General features: G+C 35.8%; 1 protein-coding gene across 5 annotated transcripts in view; it reads right to left on the bottom strand.

The window, feature by feature from the left end:
- The window catches only part of LOC106624584 (glutamate receptor ionotropic, kainate 2), a 1,058,023-nt gene that overhangs the window by 951,127 nt on the left and 92,622 nt on the right, over positions 1-14,274 (bottom strand). For 3 of the 5 annotated variants that reach the window (XM_070112613.1, XM_070112614.1, XM_070112610.1), the window contains exon 2: positions 6,049-6,350. In XM_070112613.1, the coding sequence (XP_069968714.1) occupies positions 6,049-6,322 (274 nt within the window). In that variant the 5' untranslated portion in view covers positions 6,323-6,350. Of the gene's footprint in view, positions 1-6,048; positions 6,351-6,405; positions 6,482-14,274 lie in introns of all 5 variants that reach the window. The other 2 variants (XM_070112612.1, XM_070112611.1) reach the window with 2 other exon arrangements.

Consider the following 14,274-nt stretch of genomic DNA (forward strand, 5'->3'; position numbering starts at 1 on the left):
AAAAAAAAAGGGCATTGATCTCTTCAACGAGTTCTCAATTGCATTAAAAAATAAACATACATACGCACAAACAAACCGTGCATACTTATGTACAAAGTGTATTGATCTCTTCAACGAGCTCTCAATTTCACGAGCACATAAATATATACATACAAGTCCGGGTATTAGGTTGTACCTAAATACATCAACATAAGGACATTAAAATTATAATTAAATGTAAAGTGCGGTTTTTTAATCATTAAATTAAATAAAGTTTTGCAAAACAAAAAAAAACGGTATGACTTATCATATATCGCTAAATTTAAATCAGTTTAGACTGAGAAAAATTTAATTAACTTTGACACATATAGTAATAAATAACATAACAAAAATGTTTAATGATGACAAAAATCAAACTACACCTGCAGGAGCTACACGCTCAAAACAGGTTGCCAAATTCATTTCCGAGAGTGACAGAATAATACGATACTGCACTCGATTTTCATCATCATCGATTCAAGACATCTCTGAATCGCTATTAGAAATAAAAAGGCAAACTCTTAACAATTTTTGGACTCGTCTCTAAGCGGCTCATGACGCCATAGTAGAATCTGACGATTCAGATCTACCACTAAATTTTAAATCATTGACTTACGCCAAATATGAAAACTGCTTAGACCAGTACGAAGCTTCAAAAGTTATGATCTCCGATCAGTTAAAGCTAATAAAAGCTATTGCACCTACTCCACATCCGAAAGTAGAGCTGCCACAAGTACAAAATCAAGAGGCAAGTTCAGGCATCCAACTCGACGTGCCCGCATGTGAAACACAGAAACATTTTATAGAGGTTATGAAGAATGGCCGATAAACAAGTAACAAGTAAAAGAATATTGGTCGATAAACAAGTAACGACACTAATAAACTTGCCTACAATTCAAAAAGAAACAAGTGAAGAATTTATTAGAATAAAATCCACTATTTCTAATTGTTTGTCGGTTTTATCGACACAAAATGTTCCCATAAACAGCTGGGACCTTATTCTGGTAAACATATGCACCGCCGCATTACCAGAAAAATCGTTACTTTTATGGGAGCAATCGCTCTCATCACGAAAGAAATGCCCCACGTGGCAACAAATGAAAGACTTCCTAACTATCCAGTACGAAATCGCTGAAAGGGTAGACAAATAGCTAATTAAAACAAAAATAACAAATTAAACACGCAATCGTTCACATCCGAACAGAATAAACATACGTCATGCGAACTATGCACAAGAGGGCATAAACTACAATCTTGCGAGATATTTCAAAAATTTAAAATTCACGAAAGAAACAATTTTATAAGATCAAAAAGATTATGTACAAATTGCTTGTCACATTCGCATACTCATAAAAATTGCAAAAGCAAATTTAATTGCATCTACTGTCGAAAAAGACATCACAACACTCTCGCGAGATCCCTCAGATTTCGCAGCCTTAACTCCAGGGCACTTTTTCAAAAGAGCACCCATTCTAGCCACACCTAAGGCAGGCGTGGAGTGGATATCCTTATTAAATCGATGTAAGAGAATTAAAATTCTTCATCACAATTACAGCCGCGAAGGAAAGAAGAATATTGAAAGGACCTCCCCAAGAGATTTCGATGGAAAACATCAGAAAAAGCATCCAAGTTTGGAGATTGTGTACTAATTCATTATGATTGTCTCTCACCCTATAAAGTGGCGGCCTCGCCGCATATAAAGGCTTTACTATGGCTCCCACGGTCATATCCAAGTAGTCGATCTACATATGCAAAGCGGAACGTTAACTAGACCGCTCGTAAAATTATATTTTTTTACCAACCGCCGATAATAACGAAACATTGACAAAATTCTGTTAAAACAACTGCCAAAATTAAAAATCATAAAACAATACAACCAAAGTACATAAAAGCTCGATCGAAATTGCGACCCATTCATGCCACATGCCGTGGAACAAAAGTCTTAATGCAACAAATTTATAATCTATATAATCTTTTTCTACACAGGTTTATATGGACGCTGAAATGCCCGTTGCATCACTGATTTTCTGTGCCCCGAGCAACCACAGCAACGAATGCACCAATCGCAGCCCGACGCCCCACTCGACGCGGCACCTACCATTAAGGCCACAATTTCGCCGCACGACAGGCCTCAGCAACGTGGTAGTCACCTTGCAGCAGCTTTAGCGACTACTTAAGTATTCGCCTAAGGAGGCCGGGCCACACCAACATTAATAAAAGGATGGACGGCGAATCAACCCGGCCGCTTTTTCGACACAGCGGTCGCACGATAACGTTTGGAGTTTCGCTCTTTTTTTCCTCGGCCGTCTATATTTACAACATCTTTTAACTTTAAAGTATTGTTAATTCCATTTAAATTTGTAACTCCGCTTGTATTAATTGAAAAGTGATCAATTTCAAAGCCAGCGAATCTCGTATCTAAATTTACTTAAAAGACAACACCTCACCCTCGAATACATGGTTCGGACACATCCGTATGCCCCTGTCCACCTCACCCACCCTTTCCCACTCTTATCTGGAAGGGACGGCATTATTGGGAAGCGAATTTATGTTTGATTTCATATAACTATGCAAACCTGTGAATTGGGTCGGAATGGAAACTTATTAAGTATTTTAGAATGTCCCTAATTACAGACGATTAGTTGGGAGATTTTCCATTCTAAGAGCTGACTTCGCTCCAGTTGCCAACAGAACAAGTCTGTGGGCAGTAAATATAAAATAACGTTGTTGCCTGACTTGGCGTTGCTCTAAGATTCGACTAGTTACTAACTAAATACATCAGAAGCATTAATTTTAAATTCTATGTGGTACTGGAGGACGATATAGGAGCCGGTGTCAAAACTATATAATAAGTGTCGCACCGCCATCTTTTAGGTTATACCTATTCCACATCTCCGTACCTGCTTTACCAATTTCAACCAAATTCGGTACATAGCTTTATTCTATCTCGCTGCCCCAAATCGAATTTTGCTCATATACCTAATATAGGTTGATTTTAATACCAACTCAACTTGATTGTAATCCTTTCACCTTTTCGTCGAGCAATGAATGTTGAAGCCAAGACCTTAAAGTATTTTCCCGCCTTTGAACACTGAAAATTGCGAGATCATCAATTGTTCGGTTAGAACAAAACGTAAAGCTTCCTTACTTGTTATACCATTGCAACATATTGCTACAGAGTATAATAGTTTTGTTCACCTAACGGTTGTTTGTATCACCTCAAACTTATCGTGTTAGATATAGGGTTATGTATATATAAATGATCAGGATGAAGAGACGAGTTGAAATCCGGGTGACTGTCTGTCCGTCCGTCCGTGCAAGCTCTAACTTGAGTAAAAATTGAGATATCATTATGAAACTTGGTAGACATGTTTCTTGCTACCGTGAGACGGTTGGTATTGCAGATGGCCGTAATCGGACCACTGCCACGCCCACAGAACGCCATTATTCAAAACAAATAAATTGCCATAACTAAGCTCCACAACAAGATACAAGACTCTTATTTGGTATACAGGATCACAATAGGGAGGGGCATCTGCAGTATTTTTTAAAGTGGGCGTGGTCCCGCCCCTAATAGGTTTAATGTGCATATCTCCTAAACCGCTAATGCTATAATAACAAAATTTACTGAATACAAATTGTTTTAGCACCTCTGTCAACAGTTTGAAAATGGAAGAAATCGGGTGGCAACCCCACCCACTCCCCTTATAACGGTACTGTTAAAAACTACTAAAAGCGCGATAAATCAAGTACTAAAAATACCAGAGACATTAAATTTTATCTTCGGGATGATATGAAATGATTTTTTAGGAAATGCGTTCAAAATTAGACAGTGGGCGTGGCACCCTCCACTTTTAGGTAAAACCCCATATCTTGGGATCTGCTTAACCATAACATATACCTAACATTCTTTTTATATTTCTATGTTATAGTGCGGAAATAGGCGAAATCGGATTACAACGACGCCTACTTCCCATATAACACCATTTTAAATTCCATCGAATTTTTCCACTTTCCACTATGCAAAGCAAGCAACATTGATTGTATCGGAGTAAAACTTTGCGTGGATAATGCGTTTTAAGTATGCCACCTTGTGACAAAAAAATAAGTTAAGAAAATTTTATAAAGAATTATGCAAAATATGTACTTCGAAACAGTAACAAATTTCAAAATAAAATAACATCCGTAAGAAGAGAGCAATGGATGTACCAAAAAGTAACAAATGTGTTCAGCCGAACTATCCTTTATGAATCTTCATTCAGATATGTATCGTATAGTGTAGCATAGCAGTATGAATGTTTAGACATTATACAGCATACACATGTCTATAGTCTTCATAGTTTTAACTATACTTATGCTATCTAAGAATCTAATCTCAGCGTCATCCACCAGGTGCACCTGAAACTTAAATATACTTTTGAATATCTGACACGACTGGAGCGCGGTCTGCCGGAATTCTTTTTAAAACGTTCTAACATCAACAAAAATTTATAAATAAATAAAATAGTTGTTAAAAACTAATCTAGTTGATCGAATTGTGAATCTAAACCATTCGCAAGCCCCCTTGAATACACACAAAAAATTTCATCAAAATCGGTCCAGCCGTTTAGAAGAAGTTCAAATACAAACACACGTACAGAAGATTGATATACCTATATAAAGATTTATATAAAACTAACTTTTTGCTCTTTTCAAAGCTGCTTTTTGCGACGAATCGCGGAATTATCCCGGACTTGTCGCAGTTTCTACATATTTAGGTATGTATACGTTTATTCGTAAACACGTTAGCTTATGTCAACTTGATAATAATAGAAAACTTGTAACTGCGTCAATTCATATTGAAGTTAGTAAAAAAAACAGGAATAAACGAAAGCAGTATGCTGTCAGCATTGCGATCTTTTGGATATGAAAATTGATGACCTTAATGGCGAAATAGGACAACTACAAACAGTAATGGAAGCGCAAAACGCAACCATTATGGATGCAATAGCGTGATAGAAAGTAGCTACCGAGCGTCAAAAATCTCAAACGGCACCAGTCCAAAAATATTATATTATAATATTTTCCGAAATGTAGCATATCTGAGTTGCAACAGATGGAGACCATTATTACAACGGCCAATAAAGATACACAATATATGGTTTAAAAACATTTAGCACTGATATTCGTATAATAATACTATTAACTTCTTTTGCTTTCATTTCTTGAGAATATCATTTTATCAATTTTACAATTCAATATAAAGAATCCCGCATCATGCAAACGGAAGTCATACAGCTAACAAATGTCGAAGGTTCCCATAGAAAAATTGGGCTGAGGAAGACTTTCCAAAATTTTTTTCTAATTTTGACAGGAGCAATATCCAAACAATCTTAAGAAGGTTTAATGCTTAAAGAGTGCCTAAGGAAAGACCTGCATTTTGAAAAGGCGACACATTATAAAAAAATTTATAGGGAAAAACTAAAAACAAACTAATTTAAACATTTTTTTTAAACTTTTAACTAATTTTAAACTTTTCAAGTATTGCATATTCTTATCATACAAATTTACACATTTATTTAAGTTTCAAACTTGGAATTTTAATGTACTACAGATTCTAATCTCATAAATGTACAAATGAATTTAAGTTTTAAACTTATTTAGTGTTTTTTATTATAATAACAAAAATAAATGTATTATATATATTTTTTTAATCACAAAATATTAAATTGTATTTGTTTTGTATGTTGATTAATTGTATAAAAACAGCCTAGTGTCAGTACATGGTGTAACAAGTGCCTGGTCCGTAAGAGGTTGAAAACGATTAGTCTCTTTTTGTAGGTATTCGGGTACAAAAGGGTAAAATTAGTCTCTTCATAGGACATGCTCAAACAAAAGGTAACAGTTCGTTCCATATAAAAACATCAAATATGGTATTAGTCACATATTCCTTTGCGAGGTATCGCAGACTTATTCCGGACTCGTCGCGTTTAACAGAAAATATTTTCTGAATGCTAGTTTACTTACCTGTGATAAGTATTAATAACTTACCTAAAGGGATTACTGCTGGTAACGATGCTGCGCATAAAAAGTTGCATAAATAGTAGACTAGAAGTATGTGTGAAACAGATAACTTGTAGCGCTTAAGTAAAGACTCATATCCTGCGAGACTACGAAGGTTAAAACATACAAAATTATTGTGTTTGGGGTTTGAATTTAGCCTAATCTGTTTTAAGTTGATCATCACCATGTCGTCTTTCATTATGAGGTTTGGCGTAGTGATAAATACCAAATGACATTTCGTAACTTCTCGAAGAAATACCATAACGATCAACAGCAATAAAATAATGATCCTAAAAGTAAATATTTTCCAAATTACATATTTATAGCATTTAAGACACAATTTACTTATTACAATGGCAGCGGTGAAGATCGCTACGTTAAAAATTCGAATTTCCAATTCATGGATGAACCGAATTATATACTAAAAAGAAGAGAATGACAATAAAAACTTATTCAATCTACATGCAAAATATCAAAGAACAAAAAAAAAGACCGTTATGGACTAAAATAACACAAAGTTCATTCGATATTTATTAAATTTGATTGCATTAAGGGAGATATTTGTAAAATATTGAAAAAATTATTATTGTTTTTTCAAAAAATGTTAGTACGATCGTTCAAGAATATATCACAAATTTTGGAAGGTTTTCAAGTAAGCAAACAATAGAGGCGCAATAACCGTGGGGACTTATTATATTATGCATGTCCAAAATATTAATATTAAGTTCAACATAATTAATTCAAAAGAGATATATGTGATATAAACTCAATCAAAACTAAATTTAATACATAAATCGGGACTAATGAAAATTATTGTACATAGTATAAAAATAAAAAATAAAATAAATAAATAAATAAATATATCCAAATATTTTACTTTCACCTAATTTTGCTAAGACATCATACATATCGACCGATATAAAGCCAATCGGAAGTTAAAATTCTTATATATCATATTCTATATACATTTTTTAAATTTTCTCATATAAGTCATATGAGGGGAAGGATAATTTTAAATCGATTTAATCTAGTTTTGGTATTATGAAATAAGATTAAAGGCGCTCTGAATTTCATTACGAAACCTCACAGACCGACCCATATATAATTTATAAAGTCAAACGGATGTTTGAAAGTTCCGTACATAACTTATACTTGTTGAAGCGCGAGGATACACTGTTATTAGAAAGAGAGTATTTTTGAATTTCATTAAGATTTCTTACATATTGGCCGTTAGATGCGTTATAAAGTCAACCGGAAGTTCGAAAATATTTATATTAGGTATATGAGAGCTAAGGGAAATATTGATCCGAATTTGCCCATTTTCGGCGCAAGGTCATCACAAAAACATTCTCCTCGAATTTCAATACTAGACCTCACAGATTGACGGCTACGTTCGATAAAAAATCACTCATATGCGATGGGGTCCACATATTTGGTGTTTGATTCTTTGACAAGTTATTGTCCGATTGGAGGTAAGATGAAATACTTTGTGGGTACTATTTTTGAAAAGTTTTATTTTGGTAAGTTCATTGTTGTTTGATTTGTATACTGCAAAGTGAAAGAATCAGATGGAATTTAAAAGTTTGTCATAAGGGAAGCAGGCGTGGTTGGTAACCGCAAACACCAAATTTGGTCGAAATTGGTCAAACAGTTCTTGAGATATATCTTTACAACTGCTCCTATAAATTGTCTAAATCGAACCAAAACTGTTCAAGCCCCTAAGTACTTAATATGTGGACCCCAGTGCCTATAGTTGACCTTCTACCGAAAATATCAGTCAATCCACAAAGAAATCTCAAACGAGTATACTATTTGACTTTGCGAATGTATAAAATGTTCGGTTACATCCGAACTTAGCCCTTCCGTACTTGTTTAATATAAAGTTTTGCCAACACCTGACTTGCTTCGATTCTTGCAAGTTACAAGTGTATCGAATTTTCGGTTAAAAAAAACTTTAATTTCCTACAAAACTATAAGTTTTGCAAATTAAAATGATTTTTCTTCATTAAGTTATAAAACGCATAAGAGAAGGAAAAATTTGCCTTAAAAGAATTAACCTTCAACCGTTAGTATCTTTTAAACAGTTAGGTTAACGAAAGAATCGTAAGAGACCATTTTTTAGAGAATTCGATTTCCCACAGAATTTATGAATCGACTAGCAAACCTGGCGAACTCCGTTTCGCCACCAGATGGCTTCGTTTTATGTAATATTTCGTTTGGTGATTAAAAGATGAAGAACATTTTTTTTTTTGTTTTATATTTGGAAAGGAAAAATTTTATTTCATTTCACAACAGTAATGAATTCATTTCGATTACAAAAATGAAGTGTTATTTAGTTGAACTTCTCTAAGTAAATGAAAGTGGATCCAAAGTAAATACTGAATCGAAGCGTTATACGTGTCCGCAAATTATCCGTTTCATTGAAGTGCTCTTTGGAAAACCACATTTTTTGTTTTTTGGTCTGACGTTAACACAAACAAAGCGGATGGTTTCCCAACTCGTGAACACGCAACGTATAACTGCCCATGTGAAAAACAATGATTTTCTAAATTTATCCCGCAAACATTAAGCGATTGGCCATGCGACTTGTTAATTGTCATTGCGAACGCAAGGCGAACTGGAAATTGCAATCGTTTGAAGTCAAACGGAAGATCAGTCGGAATCATTGGTATCCGAGGAATATATACATTTTCACCTGCGTACTTTCCGTTAATAATGGTTGCCTCAATCAAATTCGGCATAAGTCTTTTTACCGAAAATCGAGTACCGTTGCAAAGTCGCGGTGAATTCAAATTACGCAATATCATAATAACTGTACCCACTTTGAGTTGCAAGTTATGTGGTGGAAATCCTGGTAACTCCAGAGAGTTCAAAAACTCCCTTGGATAATTTACTACATCATCGGGATTTGTTATGGAATCAACGGAATTGTATGTCACCAAATCGCCAGCAATTTTTGATTGAATGGTGAAACTCAGTGCCTGTACATCATTATTCTTTGCGGCAAGAATTGCTCGTTGACTTAACCAAGCATAATTCTGATAATTCGCACTAATGGTTGGGAAAACATTTTCAAAAATAGCTAATTGAGAGTCTACAAATCGGCAAAAGTCGTTGGTAAGAGTAATTAATCCAGATGTCGCATCAACTGGGACTTTTCCATTTCCAACAGCTAACAATTGTTTGGAAAATTGTGCAGCAATTTGATCATTTTGAAGTTGAACTCTCATATTAGTGGTCCATAAAGGTGATGCCTTCAGGCAAGCATTCAATTTATCTGCAGCCGTTCCACGGGGAATTACTGGCAACGTCTGCCTGAAATTGCCTGCCAACAATAATTGCAGCAACATTATTAACGATGGGTGCATTGAATCTTCGCACATGTTTACCTGTTGGGGTACAATACCCCTGCGGGCAGGGGATAGAATATGCCCGCGGCAAGGCATGCCTGTCGTAAAAGGCGACTAAAAGCCAATATGCACTATGACTGTTATTATATACCTTGCTCAGTAATATCAGCATAGTATGTGGAGTGATAGTGCTATAATACTCAGCTTGAACTGATATTAGAAACACTTTAAATGAAAAAAGCGAATAAAAAGACATTTGAAGTTCAAGCGACAAATGTCACCAGTCATTTGAGTAATGGGGAGCTCAACTGGCAGTAGTTTAGGCTACGCAGTCTGACCGGAGACTTTCCGGTACCACGGGGAGCAGAAAGCCTTTGGACTTCTGTTCAATCTGCTCATTGGGTTCGGCCCTGTGGGGAGTATCGTGGTGGCTGTGGTTTAAACCTAAATGCTGGAAGAACTGAATTTTCAGTTCGAAAAAAGAAGTTGCACAAGTAACTGGGTGCCGTACCCGAAAACGGAAGAGGTTTTAGGTCGGCCTCGAATCACACCAAGATGGTAGTGTGGACCCAGACACACTGCCACTGGTATCGAAATAAATACTTGCAAAAAGCTCGTATTGTTTGGGGCGCTGATCAACGCATTGTATTGATACGTTGTGTTTTTGAACACCGTGAGGTAAGGCCGTCGCCGGCAGGTACTCACGTAAATCTACAACGAAAGTTGTTGGGGTACAATCCGCTCTTATGACAAATTTGTGCGTATCCGAAGGCATTCGTTCCAATGCTGTTTTGAACATATTAACCACAGCATTATTAGCGTGAAAAAATGCTTGCAACTGTTCAATAATTCGTCTCTTTAACTGTTGTGTTCCCTGTATATTGCACCGCTCATTCAGCTGATCCACCATTGACGAAATTAAATATATTTGCAGAAATTCATGCGGTTCATCTGGTGTTGGCACCATTGAACCATGCAAATGATATATTTGTCCTTGTATCTGTAATTGCAAACAATCATTTGTTGAAGAATACGGTGTAACTTATGATCGTGTGATGGTGTTTTTTTTTTTGTCATGCGAAAGCAGTTATTGTATTCAAGGATGTGTTGAAGAAAATGGCTGGAATCGGGATCACTTCCATCGAACAATGGTTTCAGTGGCTGTGGTGGTGTAAGTAATGGATCCAGTTTGACTTTTCCACTTGCGCAGCACAATCCAGCCGTTTCTCTTTTGAACTTTAACGCATTGCAATATCGGCATATAGTCGTCATTGGTCCAATATCTAAGTTTGCATCATCACTTTAGTTCGCAGTGGGATCAGATTGGAATGCCAAGCGATTGTATGATGCCAATGAACTTCGTGTGCTCACGCGTTGTCAAAATCGGCCATTTTCACTTATTATATAATATTTTGTCTTTCTTTGCTTAAGTTCTGTGAATACACTTGTTGCTGACTTGCATGCTTGTGCGGCGGCCGATGTTGGCACGTCGTCCTCTAGGCATTTTGGACTATGGACAGAGTGGTGAATTTAACCTCAAATGCACGCTCCACATAATTTATACAGTTCAACTTACCACCTTAAAGACAAATGCCTGTTGTTGAAATTGAATAAAAATTTGCACAATACACGTGATTGATTTGATGGGTTCCAATTGAAATGTTAGGGAACGCATAACTTATTTTTCACAATTTCACAGTGAACACAATACCGGTTTGTCACATGAAATTAACTGAGCAGAGAACAATGAGTAGCTGTCAAACAATGTATCACGCACCGGCGCCATCTACTTAAAATATTGGTTTGTAGTACATGCTATGTATCAGAGATGGCGCTGTATGTGAAAAAAGATTTTCCCGCTTTTCTGTTGAAATATTTCCTGAATTTTTTTTGCTATAAACCTCACGGAGCCCGAGACCTTTCCAACGAATACAAAACCGTGGTAATCGGTTCGTGCGTTCTGGAGTTATAGCGTCAGGAAGGAAAACCCGACTTATTTATATATAATAGATATATATATTTTTTCAGTTATAAGCGGGGTATGAATTCTTCTATCTGATAACAAGAAAAAATTGGAAACTGTAAGGACCTTCCCGTTAAATTAAGAGCTCATACTTGGAGAGATTTTTTTACAAGTGTCTAAAAATAAAATAAAATTTCAGAATACCAACCGAAAAAAAATTCGTAGTGTTTTCCCACCCAATTGTACCACCTATTAGGAAGCGGGGTCACGCACACTTTTCCAAAATGTTTCATATCACAGCTGACCTTCGCTAATGCGATTCGTTATAAAAAATAACAGTTTTCAATTGCGTTGTAAAAAATAACAGTTTTCAATAAATAAATTTATTAAAATATCACTGAACCGCGTATATTGGAACTAGGAGGAGTCAGGACTGATTTTATTAACTTCTGCCTTAACTAAAATATACTCAGGGACATGTTTCTATGTAATTTTGTAAAGATAATTCACACACTGACTGACATATTGGGCAAATGGTCTAGTAGAGTAACGAAAATTATTATGGGGCCTGGGTAATTCGTGAGCCGACTTTTGGCTTTTCCAGTATTATATTATATTTACACTTAATATAAACATTTAATAAATAAATACGGTATAAAGAGAACCGGAGGTTTAAAATTCTTATGTTAGGTATGGAGGAGCTTAGGAAGTATTGACCCGCTTTTATCAATTTTTGGTATTACTACATATCATTACCGGAAACAAATGTACTTATGTCCAAATTTACAGGATTAGGGATTTATAAGGTATTTTATTGATCCTTGATTTATATTCTGTAAAGCGAAAGATTTATATGGAATTAAATGTTTATATATAATTTTATATCTATCTGGCTTACTTTTGGATGTTACAAACGGCCATTAGTTGAACACGGTGCTACTAACTTACCCTAAATTTAGGGGTTAAAAGAGTCGAATGGGTATTTTTTAGGGGTGATTATGTTCAAGCAAATTATTCGGAAACTTTCATTGTTTAGGCTCTAACAATTTCATATATTTCTATTATTGTCCAATCTTTTGAAAGTGATATCGTTGAACCTACTAGACTATATGTACAATATATATATTTTTGTTATACAAAAATTGTTTGCACCGACTTGTTCGGAACTAATTGGTTTTACACAGAGCTTTATCGGATGTTAAAGAAAGACGAAAGATGAAATTTTTATAGACTTTACTTGAGTTTCCTAAAAACGTTGACCTGTTGGTCACCCCAAACAAACTCCTCATTCTGTTTAGTCACGTTTCTGAGCGGTTCAGCTGGACTGATTCAGTTCGCGGCTCTCTTATTTCAATATATTTTCTTCAGCAGCACAATGTATCTTCGTTAACTAATTTTTCGGTCTCTTATACATCCTTTTAGCTTCGTTTATATGTTTACATTCTTGCGAAATAAAGTTGCATTTCACATTTTTCACTGGTTAGTCAATGCTGTTACCCATATGCCTCTGGAGCCCACACCTACACACTACGAAATTTTACTCTTCCTCTCTTTCGTTTCTCCGAATCGACATTTAGTTTTCTGCATTCTCATCATGAGTACACATGAGCTCAGACTTTAAAACTTTTCAGGTCTCAAGGATCAAAATAAATGGCTTTCAAAAGTCGATTTCCTTTTAGATGAAAAATATTGCTGCAGTTTTCTAACCAACCGCTAGAAATTATCAATTCCATCTTGAGTCTCTCCAAGTGCCTCAGGTATGATAAAGATTACTTCTTGAAGTTGTGTTCCATTCAAAACAGTTTATTTCTCATGATTTCCTTTGCTTCCAGGTGCAAATTGAAAGCGCGCTACCATTTTTATACTCTCGCAACATATTGCTACAGAGTATAATAGTTTCGTTCACCTAACGGTTGTTTGTATCACCTAAAACTAATCGAGTTAGATATATATACAAGGTGCGTTCCAAAGTAAACAGGACTTTAAAAAAAAAGACAGAACAAATGGTTTTATCGGCAAAATAAATTAATTTTGTTCAAAATAGACTTCTTCTGCTTTAATACAGCTTTTTGCACGGTCCAAAAGCATGTCGAACGAGTGTTTTAGCTCGTTGCCCGGTATGGCCGCCAGTATGCCGGTGCAAGCCTTTTGAATGGCCTCCACGTCTGCATAACGCTTTCCTTTCATTGGCAAATGCATTTTTCCGAAAAGGTAGAAGTCGCATGGTGCCATATCAGGTGAATACGGGGAGTGGTTGACTGTTAAAATGTGATTTTTGGTCAAATAAGGCCACAAGCGCAGATCGATGAGACGGCGCATTATCGTGCAACAAACGCCAACTTCAATCTTTGCGATATTCGGGCCGAACACGTCGAATACGGCGCACCAAACGCTTCAAAACTCCAAGGTAGAATACCGCATTAACGTTTTGGCCGGGTGGAATAAATTCTTTGTGGATAATAGCCTTGGAATCATAAAAACAAATCTGCATTGTCTTCACTTTTGGCGTCTCCAGGCGCCATTTTCTCATTTTTGTCCTCACGACCACTTTGAAAACGTTGAAACCACTCGTGCACTCTGCTACGGGATAGGCAATCATCACCATAAAGTTGTTTCATCAATCGAAACGTTTCAGTAAAAGTTTTACCAATTTTAAAACAAAATTTAATGTTGGCTCTTTGTCCGAAGCTCATTTTCGCACCGATGACAAAAACATACTGAAACGCAATAACTTCACTTCCAATAGATGAAATGTCATGAAATTTTTACTGGAAGTCGATAAAGGATAGCAGATTCTAACGCACTAGTCGACATATAGATGGCGCTACAAGAGTTTACTTTGTTCCTTTTTTACTGTTTACTTTGGAACGCACCTTGTATAACTAATATAAACATAAATGA

The sequence above is a fragment of the Bactrocera oleae genome, chromosome X, assembly GCF_042242935.1.
Source record: "Bactrocera oleae isolate idBacOlea1 chromosome X, idBacOlea1, whole genome shotgun sequence".
NCBI lineage: Eukaryota > Metazoa > Arthropoda > Insecta > Diptera > Tephritidae > Bactrocera > Bactrocera oleae.